General features: G+C 40.2%; 1 protein-coding gene across 1 annotated transcript in view; it reads right to left on the reverse strand.

Moving 5' to 3' along the window:
* raraa (retinoic acid receptor, alpha a) overlaps positions 1 to 16,168 on the reverse strand; it is a 111,276-nt gene extending 95,108 nt beyond the window's left edge. The window contains exon 1 of the mRNA XM_037691366.1: positions 15,820 to 16,168. Coding sequence (XP_037547294.1) covers positions 15,820 to 15,973 — 154 coding nt within the window. The 5' untranslated portion in view covers positions 15,974 to 16,168. The remainder of the gene's footprint in view (positions 1 to 15,819) is intronic.
* Positions 16,169 to 17,063: the final 895 nt, after the last annotated feature.

Genomic DNA, 17,063 nt, shown 5'->3' on the forward strand with positions numbered 1-17,063 from the left:
AACTTCAGTTTGTCCAGAATTTCCACCAACCTATCCTGAAACCCTGAGATGTTAAAATAAAGAAGAATAAAAAACCTGTTGGACACTTTTAACAAAATTAAGTCCAAGAGTCTTTCAGGTTTGAGGCCAGTTTACAAAGAGTCCAGTCTCCTCTAGCACTGCGGTCCACATGAACAAACTTTGAGTGGGTTGGAGTTGAATCTCCACACGGTGTGAAATGAACACATGAGAACGCACAAGTGAAAGCTACATCAGCTCCCAGGCATACAGCACAAGCCACACCAGGAAGGTGTGGAAAGATTGACTTCACGATCAAACTGAAAATATCCTCTTCAAAAGGCTTTCTTCTAGAGCTCCTCCACTACTTTCCATCTGCAGCTTCAGTCCAAGTTGTCGGGCTTTGTTCTTTTTTTTTTTTTACAGGTCTGAAAGACGCCGGGTTTGACAGCATGTCTGTCTGAGCTAAACACACTCATACACTCGCTGTCTGTGCACTATTCATGAACTGTTTGCACAACCTAACCCACGGGGACAAAGGCAGAAACTCTCACACAGATCATTTAAAAAGGTGTGGACATTTCCTGGATTTATTCAAACACTAAAACACACGCTCGTCTTGCATGCACCCGTGAGAACCTCGGTCTCTTTAATATTCAAAGAGACATGATTTCTCAGGTCAAACAGCTCACTCGCACTGTGTACACAGACTGATTACTAAGTCCATCCAAAAGTCACGCAGCCACTAAACAGTTTGCACAGGTTGGAGGAAAGGAGCGTGGGGGAGGAAATGGAGGAGAAACAACAAACAACTAACTACAGGTGGGAGGTGTGGAGAGGGTAAAGAAAAAGCCAAATAGGTGGCTAAGAATGAGAAACACAGAAAGTTTGACCAAGTGCTTACAGGAAATAGATGTGTTTGACGAGTAAATACTGAATCAGCGGAAACCCATATCTGACATCATCTGATCTCTCCTTTTGTTTCTCTCCCTGCCTGTGTACAGTAAACAGAAGGGTCACGACTCATTAATAAGTAGGACGCAGGGCTCAAACTGCATGTGCACCTTTGTAAACAAAGTTAAAGGCCTAGCATTTGTTGAAGAATACATTTTCATCTTCGCTTGAAACTACAGCAGTCCCTCGTTTATCGCAGGGGATCTGTGAAGCCCCGCGATAAGTGAAAAACTGCGAAGTAGGGATAGTAGTACAAGTAGAAAGTCGTCGTTTATTTTATATAGGCGTTTTAAACTCTTCTGACATGCTATATATTCTAAAATATATTTAGATAATATCTATCTATCTATCTATATATATAATATAATATCTACATTCTAAACAATGTTTCTAAACTAAACAGTCTAAAAGAGCACAGCATGTCATGATTTCAAATCTCAGCCAAGGCTGCACTCTGTGCTCTTGGCCACGCCCACTTTTCCGCTGCAGAACAGAGATCGACAGAGGAAGGCGGAGGAGGAGCTGCAGGAGGAAGTTTCTCCTGCAGTGTGGGCTGCCCAAAGGTACAGGCGGTGCTAAATAATTTTAAACAATTTATTTTAAAATAAAAATTCCCTGCCGATTGTGCGGCTCATCCATCAATCAGCCAATTGTGTGTCCTGTCCAATCTTATTTTGAAAAACCGCGAAAGAGCGAGTCTGCGAAAAATGAACTGCAAAGCAGCGTGGGACTACTGTATTGAGAAATGACGAAGTTGCTGAAACTAAGGTTTTGCACATTCTCATGCAATATTCTAATTATAATATAAATATAATATATTTATAATAATACATATAATTTCAGGTCTCTCTTGTAAATGAGTCCTCGAGGCTCAATGGGAACTAAGCTGTATAATTAAAGGTGGAATGAAAATAATGACTCCCAGCTACTACCACATAAAATTTTTGCTTTAAGACACACCCTCCTACATCTTAAGGGGGAATATTTTAGTGCATTCTGTAACTGAGGCATATTTGATTCGTGCTGTGGGGCATGTCTGGGCCTGCTGTGATTTAAAATGCCTGCTGTGGCCTGTCTCTGGGTCTACCCTGTGTCCTGCTCTCAAAGGATGACCGATTAGAGAGACCAGAATGAGGTCTTTTGGTTTGACCTCAGGTGCGTTATGTTGGTCGACCCCTTTATCTGTGATCAGACACTGCCGCCTCTGGTACCTCTGAGGGGTTTTGTCTTGAATCTGCAAGGCTGAGAGTGAAACTGTAAGAATTGTTACCAGTCGAGGTCTCAGTATGAATGGCGTTCAAAATGACTGCTATATATATATATATATATATATATATATATATACACATATGTATAAAAACAGTGTCTTTTATATCTAAAAACAGTGTCTTTTATATCGGCGAGTTATTTTTGATGGAATGGCCGATATCCGATATTTAACGTCATCACTAATATCGGCTGATACTGATACCATGCTGATAATATTGTGCATCCCTAACTAATATGTCACAAAAACGAGTGAACACAGTTGCTGTTTGTGCAGGTTTCTGAATCCAGTTGAACTTATTACATTATGTTTGTCAAAGGAGACAAAGAAATGATCTTAGTAATTATTATCTGAGACTTTATCTTGGTAGAAGCTCATGTTTGTGTCAATAGAGTCAAATTCCTTCACAACACCTGCAGTTTAGACCAACTTTCACAACCACATACAGCTTAAGCGTATATCATGCATTGAAAGAAAATGCAATTAACATGAACTTGTGATCTTCTGCTGTGTGTTACTGAATATTTTTTGGAGCTCATAATATTTAGGTTACAGAAGTGAAAGTTACGAAAAGCACAAACAAATGTTCTGAAATCACATTTCTGGTGCATTTTTATTTACCATGAGGCTTGAGAACATTTGTTCAAATAAGATCATTGCATCAGATCAAATTATAGGGTCTAATCGAGACACAAAGGACAAAAATTGTTCAGGAGAGACATTTAAACCTAAAGGCACAGCTGCGTGACTAATACCCTCCGTTTGACCAGCCAGACCGGACTCAACAAAACGTCTTTTTGGTCCGGCGTGAGACCGGACCACAACGATGAAAGCAGCTCTAAGTGAGCGCGTTCTCGAAATGAGTGCAAGTTTCAGGTGCCTCTCAACTCTAATTACAGACCAACAGCTGCAACAGCTGTTTTTTCCTGATGAAAAGGAAACGAGGAGAGGCCACAGAGAGAACAGAGGTGAAGAGGGGGTAAAAAAAAAAAAAACGAAAAGGAAATAGTGAAAGGTAAAGGAGACTGAGAGAGAAAGTAAAGCCAAACCACTTTCAGACCACAGCAGACTGAGACTTTAATGAGACAGCTGGCACCCTGCCTCTCACTGTTAGACCAGTCTGCACTGCACTCCCCCACACGTCACTGGTAGCATGAGAAATAAACCAAATTACTATGAACAATACCTAGATCCTCCACTTACTGAATGCTCTTATCCTCAGGTGTCAAACGTCAGTTAAGCGTATTTACATTAAAAAGCTATTGATTCTGATGACTGTGTGATGATTGTGCTTTTAGACCTGACAGCAGCATTTGACACAGTGGATCACAAAGTTTCAACCACACGTTTAGAACAGTGGGCGGATAAGCACTAGAATTGTTCAGAGCCTATCACATCAAACATTTTCTGACAGCCTCTGTGATTTTAGATCTTCTTCTGCCCCTCGAGTGTGGAGTTCCTCAGGGTTCAGTCTTGGGGCTTCTTATTTTCTCCATTTGCTCCAGCTTGGCTCCATTTTCAGGAAGCATAGTACAGTACAGTTTTCTTTTCCACTGCTATACTAACAACAGCTAGATGTATCTGCCTCTAAATACAAAGAACACTCTATCTGCCAGACCCCTATTTGACTGTCTAAATGAGACTTATGCTCAATTGTCTCATTCATTCAACATTTTTTTCATTCAACCTTTCAACCTTTATTTAGACGGGTAAATCCCATTCAGCCTCGAGGACTCATTTACAAGAGAGACCTGATTTCAACAAAGAATGATGACAACAATGGACAACAGCGACAACAATAAACAGTTATAAAAAGGCATACAGATTTTTTAAACAAATAAAATGGCAAAAAAGTAACAAAAACAGCTAGATTATAAGGCAAATGTAGAAAGCTAAAAAACAGGAACATGTCTGCATTGGTCCCTGCCAGGAGTCCAACAGATGTTTAAAGCCACTTAGAGAGGTCAAGGTCAAGAGCTTCAGATCTTTTTGTAAGATATTCCAGGAAACAGGAGCGGAGTAGGAGAAGGCCCTTTTGCCTAGTTCAGTCCTCACTGAGGGAACACTGCAGGTAATAATGTCCTGAGATCGCACGCTGCAGCTGCACTCATGCAGTGACATGTAGGAGGAGATGTATGAAGGCAGCAGACCAAGAAGTGATTTAAAGATGAAAATGTACCAGTGAGAGAGTCTGCGTGAAGTTATTGATGACCAGTTAACCAGTGAATACAGGGTGCTGTGGTGGGTACGGTAATCACAGTCTCTAAAAAAATAATGAGGAGAAAACTGAAGTGATGGTTTCTGGTAATGCTACAACATGGGTCACCAACGAGGTGCTCGGGGCACCTGATCACCCGCAGGGACCACATGTCGGCCACGGGGCATGTTCTAAAAATATAGCACTCATCATCGAGGAGCACCAACTAAAAATAGTCATTATGTTTTTAAATTTAACCAAATTAATTTTGCTTAAAGAATTGCACAAAGTTAATGTGTTGAGTTGAATTAATTTACTTCAGCCTCGTTATATCTTGGTTCCCTCACCCAGTACATCAAAACAACTGCCACAGATTTATGGGTCAAAATTGATGTCAATCTTAAATTCAACAATCATCAGTAGGGCCCATTCATTCTCAGCAGCCGTTTGAAAAAGTGATCCACACCTTCGTTACAACTCTGCTGGACTATTATAACGCTCTGTATGTTGGTGTGTTCACAATATGGGGGTCGAGAAGGGGCAGGGGCAGAGGCAGGGCAGCCAACTTGGGACCTGAAAGTCCCAGGTTCGATCCCCAGTTATTGCACATCTTGTGGTGTCTCTGAGCAGCACACCCTATCCCCAGTTGCTCTGCGGGCATTTTCCATAGCTGCTCATTGGGGGTGGATGGGTTAAATGCAGAGAGCCAATTTCGCCATTGTATGGGAACATACAATGATGACAACACATAACACGTTATATTACTAATCACCCGTTTACAAATGTTGCAAATCGCAGCTGCACGTCTTCCAACTGGAACAAGCAAGTTTAGTCACATTTCGCCTGTTTTAAAATCTCTTCATCGGCTGCCAGTTTATTTTTGAATCCATTTTAAAATTCCTTTATTTGCTTTTAAATCTTAAAATGGTCCGCCCTCCTTATCTTTCTGAGCTATTACACCTTACATACCAGCCCATTCTCTCAGGTCAGCTGATCAGCTGCTCCTAACTGTACCAAAAACCAGGTGCAAGCTCAGAGGGGACCAGGCTTTTGTGGTGGTGGGACCAAAATTATGGAACAAATTGCCATTGCACATTAGACAGGCATCCTCCATAGGTGCTTTTTAAATCCTCACTTAAAACTTTTTTATTATTATTTGGCTATCACTGCCTGTTAAGTATTTAATTATTTTTTTCTTTTTATCTTTATTTCTAGTGTTATTCACCGGTAATTAATTGTACATTTGTTTTATTGTTTTGTACTGAACAGCAGTTTGTTCCACTGAGGAGTTTTAAAGGGCTTTATACATAAAGTTGAGTCGAGTTAATAAATAACACAAAGTAAATAAAACCAGGTAGGATAATACCAGGACACCAAATTCAACAGGAAATCAGGTGAAAGTTGAACTTTAAGGGTTCAAACTGTCAGCAAAAGAAAAGGAAATGGGGAAAGTCTAATTCTTGTTGGAAGAATCTAGATAATGATTTTGACATTGTATACCTGGCTGAAACCTCATCTAGAAAACCATGAAGATGTGCTGAATATACATATATCAGTATACACTGAAGACTGATGCTGAAATGTACACTCCACAACTGATGACTAAAGCTTGTTCGCAAGCACTGACAAACTTGTTTACTTGAGGAGACGAAGAACAAATACAAAGTCGGTTCTGGTAAAAACATATCGTACTTTATGGGAAACTCACAAGCAGAACCCTCGGGAAACCCTTTTAGGCTAAAAGCTAAGAAATGTCAACATTTCTGCTTTTCCACATTAACAACACCCACTTCAAATTTCTGAATTACACAATAGTTATCAGCATCAAACAAGAAAAAAAGTTTTGCACAGAAGATGTGTCGAGAACAAGCTGCAAGAACTCCCAAACTGGAGTTGCGAGAAATAAATGTCCTTCTTTTCTCACAATTGAAGGACAGAGATGCATTTTCTTAGATCTTGCAGAAGATGCAGCCACTTTTAGCATGGCTATGAAATGCAACAAAACAAAATGTGAAAGCAGTGTAATGTATATGTGACAGCAAAACATCTTTTTCAACTAATATCAGTGAATCATTGTCTTAATAAGTCATAGTACTAACGGCTGTACAATATTAAGAACATGTGAAATTGTAATATTACTGCTGAACATTGCAATGATGAAATCAGTTGCTATAAAATAACGTTTACTCACTCCTCTTTTTCTACCGTCATCAACAGTTTAGTTAGTTTTTCCAATAAATATATATTTTCCTAAATTAACTGGGGACATAAAATACTGGACATCAGTCTCATTGCCAATTTATTATTAATATCCAGTTTGTGTTTGTGTTGGAATACATTAGTACTCTGGCACCAAATGACAATATATTTTCTATATATTGTGCTGCTCTAATAGTACATGTCATAAACAATCTAAACACTGTGCACGAAACATTGTTTCATTATCTTTTACCCATATCTTCATTAGGCCTGTCACGATAACAAATTTTGCTGGGCGATTAATTGTCTCTGAAATTATTGCGATAAACGATAACATTGTTTGAAATTTGACAATAATTAGTAATGTCAAATTTAAGAAGAAATGGTAATTAATTTTTGTGTATAATAAATTTTTTTTTACCACTGGATGGCAGTATAAGACTATTTGAACCGAAGGATGGATAGTGAGGGAGCGAGCAGCGTGTTTAAGAAAAATGAGAGGCCCCTTAATGTGACATGGTCTGTCTCTCGGTCCTGTTTTCCAATTCTCAAAATGGCGGATGCTTGGTGTGGTTTGAGCTCTTTAGCATAGCATTTTTCACACAAAGCTTTTAATAAAAAAATCACTAAACAAGTTCTCAGCTTCTTTTTGCAGAGAAAAACACCCTTTTACATGAAGGCACGGGTTTCAACCGTGAATTTTTGGAGCTTCGACATGACGGAGGTTTTTTCCCCCCGAGGTTGTTAGCATAGCTCGTTTCGTAGCTTCTCAGCTTAGCAGCTTTTAAAGATCCAAAAACGCAATTTTGGACAATTAAAATTTATTTTAAAGAAAAAAGAGAAAGGGAGGGGCCAATGAAGAGCACCAGAGTTGATCCTTTTGTCATCCAGTGTCCAGTAGAAAGAGAGAGACACGAAGAAACAATAAAGCCGATAAATGAAAATGAGGTTGATAATTGTCATTTATCATGCAATTAATTGATTTATTGTTTATCGCGACAGGCCTAATCTTCATCTGTGAAAATTATTTTATTTTATTTGTATAATTATCTTCTGTTTAATAATAAATATAGACAAATCCATCTGAAGGAACATTTGTGTTTTTGGTTACTAAAATGAACCCATTTTTGTGTTGAACAAGTCCAACAAACCACAAAGTTGTATACACAAAACATACAACTCTTAATTTAGGAAAAGTAAACAGTTTGTTTTCTGGATTAGGTTTCAGTTTGTAATCCTCATAAATTCAGACACCCAACATCTGGAATTTAGGCAGCACCCTCAAAGGAACCACGGTCAAATCTCAGTTTATTTAAGCAAACAGGGTTCGTTGATTTAATTGTTGTTTACAACTGTCTGAGGTACATGGGTGGCATGTTAAAAAAGATTGACTGGACATTCTTATCGTTTATTTATGAGTGGATTTATTTTTGCATGCTCTAAAGCAGATTAAGATAACAGCCTAATTAAAGGAGATTATGCAAAAATAAAGACAACAGCATAAACTCATATAAACGCCATACTTTTACTGTATGACCCACTAGGCGTGTGATGGTTTACTTAAGAAGTAGTCCTCTTCTTGTCCTGTTCCTTCATAATTTGTTATCAGGACTTCTATGAACAGCAGCTTTTGCCCATGAGGTGCAACACCAGACAATAAACATGCAGCAGTCAGATGAAATCACTGTCTTCTCTATGGCCGAGCCCATCCTTACTAATGTATTCATGTTAATGAGAGAGGTTTAACATCAAATCTTGCAATTTCATCGCAGATTATCTTCTGTTTGCATCTGCAGCAAGAATCACAATTTCACACAGATGAGGATTGACCCTCTTCCAATTATGTTATGTGTAAATAATTTAATATTTATGCTAATAGGGTTCACTTGGTCCATTTTTATTACAACTCAAATATAGTATTTAGGTATACCTGCCAATAAGAAATGTACAGAATAAATCTGACAAAGTGTATAAAACAGCTCTAAGAAAGACTTTCGATTAAAAAACAGTATCTTTATGTACTGAAAAGAAAATGTTGCAGTATTTTAATAGTTCTAAAATATTCAACCTTAAAAGAACAAGCTCACTAGGTAAAGTAAAAAGACAGAACAATAAAAAAAAAAAAAATAAATCACAAATAACTCAAAAAGGAAGGACAAACGAACACACCAGAAGGACACAGAGGGTCCAGACCGCATTAAGCTGTCCACAAATGTCTGGAATGCTAATGATTAATTAAACACAACACAATTCATTCGGCATCAGCTAGCCTATGATACACTTAGCCCTGTAACGTGCTAATGTTGTCACAAGGGCATTATCTTACCACTCTGACAAGGTTATGTGCTAATGCTAGTAGACAGACTGAAGGTTAAGTATGGCCAGAGGCCCCTTAGAGAGGTGCCAGGAGAGACCTGGTGGCCCCATAAGCTCTAACCCAACTCAGCTCCATCAGCTCCTTTGCGCAACACAGCGACCCATTGTGCTCGACTGAAAAAGCGCATTAGCCGCTGAGAAAAGGGCTTTCCCCTCTGAAACCCCTTTGGACAACAAGCAAAGCTCTGCTTGATAATTCAATCACTCGTCGAACTGTGTCGGGCAGAACCCTCTCACAGAGCCCTCCTCTTCCTTCCTCCCTTGTCTCCTCCATTAGATAACTGCCCTATATTTTACACATGCCGTCATTCCCGCCGCTTATCAAAGAACAGTGGAGAAATGATGCCCGGGAGGAGAGAGCCATTGACATTTGAATGCATGCAGCGGTGTGAATTATGGCTTTATGAAATGGATATTGCGAAAAAGCCATAAGAAGATAAAGACGTATGAGAGTGTAGTCTAGGTAAGTGAAAAGGGTCACTGCAAGAGAGGGTAAGAAAAGGGAAATAAAAGGAGACTCCCAGAGAGAGAGAGAGAGAGATAAAGAAATAAAAAAAACTAGAATTATTGCTTTACCCTTGTCTTGACTTCCTTGAGGGACCTTTGAAAAGCGCAGGAATAAAAGCAACTTGTGCTGGCACATTAGAGACAGATTTAGATTATGCCAGTGTTTACCCAACTGAGTGCTGTGTGGCTGCTGGCGACAGCCTGCTGGTTTTTAAGTCGTTATGGCCCAACGACCGCTTAAAGCACTGGCTGCTCAAAATATAACACAGTTGCTGCAGAGAAGGGCATTCTATCTGTATGTGTGTCTGTGTGCATCAACTGGTGAATGTCTATGAGAGATAGCATGTGTCCTTGTAGAGTATGTGATGCTGTCTGCATGTGTGTGTGGTGCTCTGAAAAATGGAGCCATCCATCGGATTATGGGGTAGACAGCTCTCTGAAAAGGAGGGCCCCTATTTGCATAAGCGGTCATGGAAGGGAAAACCAGCAGAAACACAGAAAAAGAGTGCAAGGAACAGAAAAACGAGGGAGAGAGGAGGGGAAAAAAGAGAAAGGAGCTGTCTGTTGGGGTGGTGGTGGGGAGTAAACCACACTTGCCAAGCTACTCTGGGATAAATCCTGTGGCTAGGATTGAGTACTGTGGGCAGGGATTTGGCCTGGGGTCTCCTCAAAGCAAATGGAAAATAATGGGCTGCAAATAAATTGGTGGCATGGTAATAACAGCTCTGTCAAGTCCCACAGAGAAGACAGAGAACGTCTGTAAAGAGCGGGGTACAGAAGGATGCGAGAAATGAAGGGGCTCTGCAGAAATTACTGAAAAGAAAGAGTGTATGGTGTGATGGAGAGAGAAATAGTGCTGTGAAATGACGAAACAAGAAGTGGAGCTAAAAGAAGACGCTGGAAGAGTCCGTATAAAGTGACGCTTACTGGTGCTGTATACTGGCACATGACGGCTGCACAGGGCACGGAAGCTGCCAGAGCTAGCATCTGTCCCACCACGGTCACATCTGCTCAAAACGGACACCACACTCTAGATTTTCCCTGTTTCTGCAACCTTTTCCAAACTCTTATTCACTTGGTTTAAAGGTTCTTCCGTATGTAAACGCAACATGTTCTGTGACAACCACTGGTGTCCTCATCTGCTTTCAGAAGGAGCAAGAGCAAAGCAGACCTTGATCCTTAATAAAATACAGAGAGCAGAAACTGAGACCCACGCAGACCATTTATAGTGACTTGTTTACAAAAGCTGCAAGTCCGAGGTTGGCGAACACATTGGCAATGTTACAGTAATGATGAAACATTACACTGAATGCTGACAGTGGCAGCACTGAGTTTATTATTCTTCAGGCCAGGCTGCTCAAGGTTGACTACATATCTACAAATGAATTGGGTCCATTGTTGATAGAGAGCTAATGCGATTGTTTTCCTGCTTTTATTTTATCATGCTTTTTTTTTTGAATACTTCTTGTTACCCTTTGGACATTAAAATGTTCAGCTCATTTGGAGGATGGGTGCTATGACTTTTGTTTTTTGAAGCTGTTAAACTTTTCAAATAATGTATCTTTATTTAAAAAGTGTCTCCTCAATTCCTTCAGAAACAATGTTGTATTTTAAATCTTGTTACTTTTAACTTTTATCTAGACTTTTGCTATTTTTAACTGACATTTTGCTTCATGTCCTTAGACAGTTCAAGCTATTCTTACTACTTTTAGCAAACATTTAGCTTCTTTTAGCTTTTAGCTAGTGTTCTGCTTCGTTTAGCTTTAACAACTCAATTCCAGCTTCTTCAGTAAAGTCACTCAGCTCTTAATACTCACTGGATATTTTAGGTGAAATATTAATGTAATGTCTGTGTCTACAGTATGAGGATACTGAATTGTCTTGCATATTTAGAAAAAGTCAGTACAGCAGCGTGGCTGTACTGACAGAGATAAAATTCTGTTAAAGCTGAAATGATTCTAATATCAATATCTGAATCTGACCTGCTCCAGTGAAACGTCAGACCTCATGATTCTCAGATAACACAATGAAGACGGCTGGAGGTGGGAGCAGAGAGAAACCATTGCGTTTTAGGATGAAACGAACCCTTCAGCTCTGCTTCGTCCAAATAATTGGCTTATTGTGGTTTAAGAATGGAAGCTGAAGCTGAGAAACTCGACAGTTCGGCGAGAAGAATGAAGGCCGTGCGTGTCAATTTAATTAAGCTATTACGCTTTTAACGATGAATACAATCAGAATTTACAAGAATAAGATATATTCTTGTGTTTTATGTGTTGTGATACTTTGTTGATTTTATCATTTTTAACTCATGTAAAGCGTCTTTGCGTATTTCGGAAAAAGTGCCATACAAATAAAAAGTATTGTTATTATTATTTTTGCCACTTTTAAAAGTTTGACATTAAAAACATTTAAAATAAAGGCTCATCCCTACATTTGTTACATTACAACTACTTTTTGTGAATATATGTGCAACTTCAACATAACTAATTGAACCTGGTAGGAAAAGAATGTAGAGAGCTGGGAAAAAAGTGTAACTTTTTGCACACCTAGACACAAAAACCAAACATTTAAGAAAAACTAGCATTTTGTGCAAGAAAATATTTGTGACAAATACATAATTTTAAATGCAGGATTGCTTCAAAACAACAAAAAAAAGGCTACTGAAGTTATTTCACCTTGAAAACAACAAAAAAAGACATTTTAATATTCAACACAACTGTTCAATGGCAACTCTTTGGGTTAAACTTTTTTACTTAATTTTTAGTTGCAATATGACAAGGACAGAAATATTTTTAGGTCTAAAAAAAAGGTTCTGATCCCCACTAATTAACTTTTCTAAAAAAAACATTTTTTGAGTAAATATGAACCAAGAGACAAATCACAAATCACAAAAAAAGACACCATCCTTCTCTGTGCGTACACATATATCCATGTGGATATGCCTTTATGAGCATTAATTCCACACTGGAGGCTCCGGCACGTTTGAAATCCATCAAGGACGATGCTTGGCTCCTTTGCCTCCAATCTGACATTTTGTAAATCCCTCCCAATTCAAGCTCCAAGCTCTTTCCGCCAATCCCTCTGCAGTCCAAATCTTCTCTCTCCCCTGACTAACAGCTTAGTTTGTGTGTGTGAGAGAGAGTAAATGTGAGAAAAAAAAGAAGCAGGAGGAAGGGAAACAGAGAAACAATCTGCCAGAGAAAGGGACGGGAAGGAGAAAAGGAAGGGGTGACGACAGTTTGTTACTGTTTGCATAAGGAGACCAGGAGGAAGAGGACTGTTTCTATTGCTGTGTGTGTGAGAGAGAAAACCAGTGTGAAATGTGCCTGCAGTCAGCTGCACGTGAGGAGGAGCAGGAGCGAGAGAAAGGGAGCCAGCATGAAGGGCAAAGATTGTGTTTATGTTGTGCATATGCGCAAGTGTGAGTGTTCACTCGTGCATGTCGGGAAGCTGTGGTGTCCCTGGATCTCCAGTGTGTGCAGACAGGAAGTGTTTGTCCAGGCAAAAGGGAAGAAATCTTGCCGCCCCAGAGGGCAGACGCTGGTGGATACGCATGCAAACACAGACATACAGGAAGACACGAACACAAATGAATGTCTGCAGCAACGTAAAAGAGGAATCTGACGGACGTTCCAGGCTTTGTGAGTGAGACGGTGTGTTTGGTATTAGGGAAGTGGGAGTGATTGGGTTGGGTACCAACTATTCTTCACTTCCCTAAACAATGAGTGCAAATGCAGACTTCAGGAGATGAAATCAATACTGAACCCCCCCCGACCCTGCGAGGTCAAGATGTCTGCCAGACCTGGCTGCACTAATGCACACGATAACTGTGCACCACACCTCCATCTAACGTCCCCTTTAGTTCACACGTCTGCTGTTGGCCCTGCTGTTTGGTGATGCTACTCGTCATAATGACATGTCCACAAATGTAGCCACACAAAATAAATATCATGGATATTAAATTTACCTCATGGATAAAGCTCAGACATAACATACATTCATCACTAATTAAAAGCTGAAGATTTTCTTGAAAAAATGCATATTGCCTTTATCTGTAACATTGGCTGAGTTATAGCCATTGTTTGTTTCCAAATGTCCATTGGCTGTGGCAGCTAGCTAGGCCTATCGCAATAAACAATAAATCAATTAATCACTTGATAAATGAAAATTATCCACCTCATTTTCATCGGCTTTATCGTTTCTTTGTGTCTCTCTCTTTCTACTGAAGACACTGGATGACAAAAGGATCAACTCCGGTGCTCTTCACTGACCCCTCCCTTTCTCTTTTCTCTTTAAAATCCATTTTAACGATCCAAAATTACGTTTTTGGATTGTTAAAAGCAGCTACGCTGAGAAGCTAAGCTACGAGCTAAGCTAACAGGCAAACCTCGGGGAAAAAACTCCGTCTTGTCGAAGCTCCAAAATTCACGGTTGAAACCCGTGCCTGTGTGTCAAAAGTTTTTTTTTCTCAGCAAAAAGAAGCTGAGAACTTGTTTACTTGTGTGAAAAATTCTATGCTACATAGCTCAAACCACACCGAGCGTCCACCATTTTGCGAACCGAAGAGAGACAGCCCATGTCACGTCAAGGGGCCTCCCTCCCATTTTTCTTAGAGACACGCTGCTCGCTCCCTTACTATCCATCCTTCGGTTCAGTCTTATACTGCCATCCGGTGGTTGAAAAAAGGTACTACTGTACATGCAAAACAAATCAACAAACATTTCTTTTTAAATTTTACAATAATAAAATATTGTCAAACTTCAAACAATATTATCGTTTATCACAATAATTTCTGAGACAATTAATCGCACAGAAAAATTTGTTATCGTGACAGGCCTAGTGGCAGCCATATTGAATTGGGTTGATATCAAAAGTTAAAAATGTGTGAATGTCCATTCAGTGCTTATTGTCTTAAGAGTTTCATTCAAATCTGTCCATTGGTTCATCTGATGTTTTGCTAACACAGCAGACATGACAGCCCTTTTGCCTTCGACAGTGGGCAATAAATAACATTGTTGAAAGTGACTTACAGCTTTAGGTTAAGTCAAATTTCTATTTCAGAACATACAAAAGTGTTAATTGTATGTAATATTAAAGAATGTGAATGTTATTAAGGTGCATGACTCAAAGCACGTCGAGTCCACTGTCCAGGAACATGGGGAGTGTGGTAAAGAGGTGGAGAAGAGAGTCCAGGCAGGATGGAGCAGATGGAGAAAAGTTTCAGGAGTGATTTGTGACAAAAAGGTGTCAGCAAAGGTCAAAGGAAAAGTTTACAAGAAAGTGGTGAAACCAGTTATATTGTATGGTCTGGAGACAGTACCACTGACAAAAAGACAGGAGAAAGAACTGGAAGTAGAAATGAAGATGTTGAGGTTCTTCTTAGGAGTGACAAGGATGGATATGATTAGGAATGAGATCATCAGAGGTACAGCACAGGTTGAACAACTGGGAGATAAAGTTAGAGAGACCAGACTGAGATGGTCTGGACAAGTCCAGAGGAGGGACAGTGGGTATACTGGTAGAAGGATGTTAGAAATGCAGCTGCCAGGAAAAAGACAGAGAGGAGATATATGGATGCAGTTAGAGAGGACATGGAGGTAGTTGGAGTGAGGACAGAAGATGCAGAGGACAGAGTGAGGTGGAGGAGGATGACTCGCTGTGGTGACCCCTGAAGAGGGAAAAGCCGAAAGAAGAAGTTAAAGAATGCGAATACTTCTTCCGGTACTTTCAGTGGTTATATATACTTCTTTGTGTCTTTATATACAACAGAAATGTTTTTTATTTTCTCAACAGAAGTACTTTTGCTGCTTTGGTCTAAAGTCAGTTGTGACGTCTTTCCCATGCTGCATGAAAGGAGCTGTTGCGTGACCGTTAGCTCCAGTGACAGCACTTGTGAAATGTATTTTGGGAAAGTTTGCCAAATGAGTGCTCTTCAAACAAACAATGCACTTGTCTGACTGTCCTGCCTCATTTCCTTGTGATCTCTGCTCAAATTTCCATGTGTGTCTGTCTGCTGATGTGTGTGGGTTTGGAAATTAAGGACAGCGCTGGAGGCAATGTGGTGTGTGTGTGGTGTTTACAGACACACACATCTTTCAAACACAAATGATCTAAACAAGGCGAGATGAAAGCTTTCTTTCACCAGCAGGCTCACGGGCGTATGTACGCACAAACTTAGCTCAGGAAACAGGGAAGCCGCAGCCTCTCAGGTACAACAGGACAAAATAGAAACTTTCAACACCTCCTGTCACTCAAGAAGCAAAAGCTGTTTTACAACCCAAACACAAACCAACAGAGAGGATAAAAGGCAGCTTTTACTTACTAGCTGGAGATGGGGTGCTGTATCCGCTCAGGGGCAGTCCTGGCAACGCTGGAGGGGACAAGCTCCCCAACATGTGGGGGAAGAAGTAGGAGTAGGTGGGCACAGGGAAGCCATTCAGGTGTCCCCCTGGCACCGGGTTGCCCTTCCCAGCCATGTTGGCTCAATCACGAACACTCAGTGACAATAAAAATATACTTAACGAGACGTGTCTGAGCCAACGTGAAGTCAGTACAGATTCCCGAAGTGATTTAATCCCCCATAGAGACGCTGGAGCAGAACATATTCCAAAAGACTGTCAGGCAAAGTTTGTATATCCTTGAAGTTATAAAAGTTTTTCAGAAAACAGCTGCTGTAGACGTCACCACGATTAAAAAAAAAAAAAAAAAAAAAAAATCCAGTTTTTTTAGTCAATGCATGTGCTTAAGGTTGAGTTATAGAGGACAAAAACATAAAACAGACGCAGGGTGAAGTATAAAAGGGAACTGCAAGGTCTTTTTATCCCTTCTTTCTTAGGTATTGTTAAACGAGCTGAAAGACCTTATTTGCAAGAGGCGTTGGAGGGGCAGAAAAGGAGCACAGCCATTCTTTATCTTCAAGATGAAGGGGGAGAAATAGACAGCAGGCAAGTTGAGTCACGAAGCGCAGACCTGGATGGCAGCAGTTAGGTGTAGTGATAGTGGTGATAGTGGTTGGGAAGCTTTCACAAGCGTGCAGATTTCACTCCTCCACTGTTGAGCACTCCAAGGGAATGTGCAGATCACATGATGTCAAGAGGGAGTCCTTCTTCTTAGTTAGGGCCCGTTTGTGGTCGCAAAGTCTCTGCCTGGAAAATGAAAGAAAAAAGCACAAAGAGGGAGAGATCATTTCAGTGACACGGTAAAGAAATCACTTCCCTTTGTGCTTAAGTGCTTGAGCAAAAGCGCTCCCGTCTGACGCTAATTAATGGTAATGTCTCAGCTGAAATGGTAAAAAAGAAAACACCCCGTCTGCCTTAATTATCTAATGGAGTGTTAAGATAGCGCGCAGAGCAGTAGGTGTGTGATGCCTCCTCACATGCTCATTAACGGTGACAGGCTACAAATACCGTGGGAGGCGAGCCAAAACATAAACGGAGAGTGCAGCACAAAAGGAAAACTTTGCTAATTACACCAGTCGCAGGAGGCAAGAGGTGAGACCCCAAGGCAGCGTTATGGGAACCGCAAGAGATTTCTGCTGCAGAGTTTACTTGCAAATTACGAGGGAAG

This window comes from Nematolebias whitei, chromosome 17 (assembly GCF_014905685.2).
Source record: "Nematolebias whitei isolate Nwh7 chromosome 17, NemWhi1, whole genome shotgun sequence".
Taxonomy (NCBI): Eukaryota; Metazoa; Chordata; class Actinopteri; order Cyprinodontiformes; family Rivulidae; genus Nematolebias; species Nematolebias whitei.